This window comes from Limulus polyphemus, unplaced genomic scaffold (assembly GCF_000517525.1).
Source record: "Limulus polyphemus unplaced genomic scaffold, Limulus_polyphemus-2.1.2 Scaffold402, whole genome shotgun sequence".
In the NCBI taxonomy this organism is placed as follows: domain Eukaryota; kingdom Metazoa; phylum Arthropoda; class Merostomata; order Xiphosura; family Limulidae; genus Limulus; species Limulus polyphemus.
Window position 1 is genome coordinate 297,673 of NW_013666012.1, and position 6,264 is coordinate 303,936.

Sequence of the window (6,264 nt, forward strand, 5' to 3'; positions counted from 1 at the left end):
AAATTATAAAGCTGACATTTTATATCTTTACGCTGGTTTAATTTATCTGAAGAATAATGCTTTTCACAACAACTGTGTTGAGGATCTAAGTAATTTTCCCGGAAGGGGGCCGAAGGCCGCCTGGAGGGGTCACCTGTTTTAACCCAACGCACCACTATGCGTTGTCACTAAAACGATGTCACGTAAGAGACGTTTAACGTTGCAATTTATACTGTCATGACGTCAGTAAAGCGTGCGCTTGCCATGAATCACGAGAAGAATTATGCACTCTGTAGGATACAACACAACATGACATATGAACTTCAAAAGCAAAAAATAAAAATATTTGTTACTCTTAATTTTGGTTTTATTTGCTCTTGAAACAGAACACTTTCGGGAACCCCGCGGAAGTACATATAGTTTTAATAACATTTTGTATGGCACTTTATAGCATTGGATTTTTGTATTTATGGGAAGCTACTAACACTATCTGCTATTGTCCCTAGTTTTAGAAGTACTGACCATCAGTCAGCAGCATCTCACCACACACCATCCACGCTAAGGGATCGGCTGTCACTTTTATAACACACCTACAGCTTAAAGTGCTGAAAATGGAATATTTTGTGGTATTGCACGGATTGGAATGCGGATCCGAAATCCAGAGCTCTACAACAGGGCCGCGCCCAAACGACAGTATAACATTTAATGTTTTTCATATGTTGTGAACTTTATAATCAGTATATTATTGGTATTTTTTGGTTTAAATGTTTTGGAGATTTATGATTTGGTTTTAGAAAAATATAGCCCTTTTTATATCAAACGTGTCCAGTGGTTAAAATGAGGTTGGGCCAACTCCCAGCCAATAAAATTACTAAGAGTCTCCCTAGTTATATTGAACAAAGGGTCTGAGAAACAATATTATACGATAACTGAAAGTCTATGGAGGAACTACAATGATTATACATGAAAACTGATTCTCACCGGGCAAGTTTAAAATTGCGACTAACTATCAATAATTAGGTGGTTGTGAGAGTGATGGGCGTGTCGATCTTTTGCCTCGTCACTCAATGCCGTCCAAGGTCGTGCGATTGTGGTTGTCGTATAAATGGATGGCGACTTTTTCGTCTTTAATACACAGTACATACTTAAAAATGGTTTGCTAGGTAGTTGATTTTTAAAGTTTTCTTAGACGAAGGACGGTAGTGGGTTAGGCACTCGAGCCCCATAGTTTCACATTTCCATTTTAACAACTGTCAAAATGAAGATTTTGTGTGTGTATTAAAACGTTCTTGCAGAAATATTCAGCTAAAATATTTAGAACTGTGTTTTATTATTACATTAACAACCTGTTTGTTACTGTGCTAGGAAACTGACTTAGTAATCTTTTTCTTTGAATGTGAAAATTTTAACTACTGTACTCTCGTGTATCTTTTTTTTTCTTCTAATTTGTGTGTGTGTGTAATAACTACTATAATATAGTTATTTCATATGTTTCGCTATTTTTGAATAGTTAGCAAGCCTGAATGTGAATCTGCAGGTCCATCGTTCGCGTTCTGTTATCGGAAAATAAAATATTGCTCCTCACTTTGGGGCCGTGGGTGCGTTATAAGGGTAACGGTCAAATTCCACTATTAGATCAGACTATAGTAGCCTAAGAGTTGGCGATGGGGGCTTTTGACTAGTTACCTTCCTTCTAGTGTTATCATTTCAAAATTAGGGACGGCTTGATTAGAATTCCGTGAATATTTGAAAACAAAGAACAACAACAACAAAAAAAGTTTTTGAATAATTATTTTGATAAAGTTCACCAAATTGTAGTTTCTTGAAGTCTACATTTGAGGATTGCAACTAATAACTGTTTCGTAAAATTTCAAGAACATAATTAATTAGAAGTCCTTAAATGAGGAGTATTGTTAACTTATACCGGTTGTACGTTCACCCATCAAATACAAGGGGGTTTCGCACTTCTCACGGTTCCCTATCCTCATATGACTTTTATAAATAAGTGTTACTAAATGTGTTCTTATATGTGTGTCAGCAAAATTCGCGACATAAATCTGAGGAATAAATGTAATGTAAAATAATACAGTCAAATGTGGATTTTAAGCAGGCATTTTGTTTGTTGTTAGCGGAAAGGTAAACGCATAGCTATACCACATTTTTAACAGATACACTAGAGGTAAGACAGCTAGTCAACAGCACCCACTGTCAAGTTTTGAGGTACTCTAATCTGACCGAATATAGGGATTTGACCTTTTATAAGAAACAGAACAGTTTCTTTGTTTTGTTCGTGAACGAAGTAGGCTTGATTAAGAAACGTCTGTAACAATGTCCTTTATTAGCAAATCCTAGTTAGCCTGGAAGAAATATATCATGCTTAATCCTAGTTAGCCTGGAAGGATTATTTTATTTATATATCATGCTTAATTTCATAAGCTAGATTTTAGGGTGTTATTTTTTTTTTTCAGGCGCCGACGTAAGTCTGAAACGAGCCTTAAAGGAAGTGGAGCACTTAGAAGAAGATTTATCGGTGTTGGGACAAATTAATGATTTAGCATCAGCGTTAAGCTGTCAACACCAGGTAATGTCAACAGTCGTCTATATTGGAATAAATTATCTGTATAAATTCTTTTTTTCAAATATGTAGAAATATAGAATTATATATGACAAGAAAAACTTTTTATTATTATCAAAACAGATATAACGTATAGAAGAAGCGTAATTACATTACATCGTTTGTTTTAGAGAAAATTCACATTAGACTATCTGTTATCTGCTGTGGCCACCGCGGGGAACTGAACCCCGGATTTTGGCGTTGTAAGTACGTAAACTTATCGCTGTCCCTTTGAGAGACTGCATTACATAGTTGTGTCTGCATTTCTTTGTGTCTAACGCTGTGAGGTAAAACGATGAGCAAATAAACAAGAAAGTTCTAGAGGCATTAGCCTTGTTTTTATCAGGCAGGCGGTAGCACTGCCTATGTAGGGATGGCTCGGATTGTTCATTGAAATGATATTTTATATATCGCCTCAATAGGTCTTCAGAATTTTACAATACTATACAGTGTTTCCTTTTATAACAATATATTTGAAATGACTGAGTCACAAGTTCTGGGAATGTCTGTAAATATCATAGCAAAAGCTTGAATTTCTTGTTCTTGTTTCTTCTGCTTCATTTTTTTTATTACATGATTACACAAAAACCAAAACATTGGTGTCAACCAGTTTAACTGAGTTGACATAGTTTCCAACTGAGTATCCGCTCTTATAAGTATTATTAATAACTAGTAGTAATTAACAAAAATAAATCATAATTATAATGTAAACGATGTTATCATTACCCCTTGATTGATGGTGGATGATAGACTGCTGGTGACTGGCTGCCATCTTTCTGGTCTGTAGTTCAAATTTAGGCTTAATGTTGTTGTTTATTTTTTGCCATAAATACAAATACTATTGATATGGATAACAAAATTTTGATCTAATCATTTAGTTATGTTATCAGAGCGAATTGTATTAGCTCTAACAAAAATAAAGATTGATTTAAACATATTAAAATACTTTTTTATTATTTTATTGTAAATATGATTGAAAAATCGTACCAAACGACTTAATATTTGTTAAGATAACGTTTTGGGAATTTTATAACTTTCTAATCTAATAAAATACGCTAGTATTGGCCAAAAGGTTCTGTTATTTAATTCATAAGGTAAAATATACTTCCTGTATACTAATTCTTTGCTAATCTTAATATTTCCGAAGTAGGTATTTTCTTGGCGACTATCAAACGGAATATTTTAAAACATTGTATCACTCATGGCAAATAACAATACGAGAAAAATATTTATGTTCTATATTTTGAACGCTGTTCATATACTTTGTGGAAATGGATGACTAACCAAAGCTGCATAAAGGCTATCTATTCCAGCTGTCTCTAATTTTGAACTGATACACAAGAGGGAAGGCACCTATTTAACAACAGTTTTTGGGCTAAACTAATCGAATATTCGGATTTGACTGTTACTCCCGTAATGTATCCATGGATCCATAGTGCGGAGCAAGCTCGTTTTTGCAGCGAGGGGACGCGAATCTTGAAACCGTGGATCCACAATCCGGCACAACGACTATTAGACCACACCTGATCCCACTAACTAACCCAGTTTGTGTCACTTTTGAATGTGATAAAAATATTTATATTTCTTAGGGATTAGAGTTTCTAATTCGTTATAACTTCTGACCAAATCACGTTAACTTAGCTCGATAAATAAAAAATACAACAAGTCCAAAGCACTCAGAAAGATGCAAATATTAGATCGTGTGAGATCGTTACAAGGTTTTTATTATTTTGGTTCTTCAGATAGCATTATGTTCTGTTTTACAAGTGCTAAGTGAAACGATGCAGGCCCTCAGATAGCATTGTGTTCTGTTTTACAAGTGCTAAGTGAAACGATGCAGGCTCTCAGATAGCATTGTGTTCTGTTTTACAGGTGTTGGATAAAGTAGTGCAAACCTTCGGGTATCATTGTGTTCTGTTTCAGAAGTGCTGGATGAAGTGATGCAGGCCCTCAGATAGCATTGTGTTCTGTTTTACAGGTACTGGATGAAGCTGTGCAGGATCTGTTGAATATCGTTAACAAACAATTGGTTGAAAAGCAGAGTGGAGACTCGCAGTTAGTGAGCACTGAACTGGCTATTACAACACAGTGAGTATTGACCCTCTTATCCCAGTCGGAATGCTACTGAGCATTTTAAATAATTATGGTTCGTTAGAGCCACCTAACTTAATTTAATTCAAGAATAAAGTTTTATTACTCTAATAACTTACGAGTAAAAGTAGTTGTTGTTGTTTGTTATTAAACACAAAGCTACACAAGGGCTATCTGTGCTCTGCCCACCATGGGTATCGAAACCCGGTTTCTAGCGGTATTAGTCCGCAGACATACCGTCGTGCCACTGGGGGGGGGGGGTGAAAGTAAAGAATAATGTATAGTGCTGTGTCACTACAATGCTATATCCAGTGCCTATGACGCTTTTCGTTCAGTTCCAGGACTCATCTTTCCGGCCGGGATGCGACAGACACAGTAGTTGAGACATCATAAGGGGAAGATCATACAAATATCTGACATTTTACAACTGAGTTATAATATTTCTAATCCTCAAATTACCGATTATTTTGATACAGTTTGCTAGCAGAAGCGTCCATATGTATTGCAGCATCGTGAGTAATTTTATCGTTTTAACACTCATGTAAAGAAATAACCAACAAATTGGGTAAAATCCCCCATTTTTATGTGAAAATCATAGGATATCCCAGCACTAATTAGTGGTATTAATTGCAATATTGACGGTATTTTGTATTGATACTTTTTTGTGTGACTCGTGTTTTGAGGAATCTTATAACTAACATAGACCTACAAGCAATTTCTGTGGTTAAACTGCAAGCTTACAACTGCGTTATCAGAGAGCAATTCAGAGGTAGGATGTACGTAATGATAGTTCATCGTGGAAATGTTAGGTTATTGTCAGTTAAAAACGATGCCAACACAAGAGGCGAAGATCAAGTGAAATAAAAACATATAACAAAATTAGAATAACATATCCTGTAGAAAAGTAGTAACATTACACATGAAACTAAAACAATGTGTCATGTGAAGTTTCCAAAGAATAACACAGTATTATTTATGATAATTGGTAAATTATTTTCATAATGTAATTTTATAGAAGAAATATACATGAGAAACTGTGTATAAAAAATACTGTTGAACATTTTTTACTAAAATTATTCCAAAAAATTGCTCAAATTTTATCTTTTTAAATGAATACCTGTATGAAAGAAACTATGTTAGATATTACTATAATTGTTGTGATTTTTTAGTCCAAACCTAAATAAAGGGCTATCTGCCAATTAGGACTAATCGAACCCTAGATTATAGCATAGCAAGTCCATAAACTTACTGCTAACCCTCCGGAAGACGTTATACTTTATATAAGAAAAAATATGAATTTTCTTGCTTCGAATAAGATCATACTGCCAATTATTTAAACCCTCAAATTACCATTAGAGCTCATATGACCTCAACAGATTTTAAATTATATTTTTAAAACTATTTATACACCAGATTTGTAGCGGGTTCATAGCATTTTTGGTTACAGGGATCTTAGTAAAAATTCGAGTCGCACAAACAAAAATAAATTGTTTGTTTTAATTTCGCGCAAAGCTACACGAGGGCTATCTGCGCTAGCCGTCCCTAATTTAGTAGTGTAAGACTAGAGGGAAGGCAGCTAA

General features: G+C 34.8%; 1 protein-coding gene across 1 annotated transcript in view; it reads left to right on the forward strand.

Moving 5' to 3' along the window:
• LOC106457999 (rho guanine nucleotide exchange factor 17-like) overlaps nucleotides 1–6,264 on the forward strand; it is a 207,378-nt gene that overhangs the window by 171,179 nt on the left and 29,935 nt on the right. Inside the window, exons 10-11 of the mRNA XM_013917447.2 lie at nucleotides 2,448–2,560; nucleotides 4,572–4,681. Of these exons, the coding sequence (XP_013772901.2) occupies nucleotides 2,448–2,560; nucleotides 4,572–4,681 (223 nt within the window). The remainder of the gene's footprint in view (nucleotides 1–2,447; nucleotides 2,561–4,571; nucleotides 4,682–6,264) is intronic.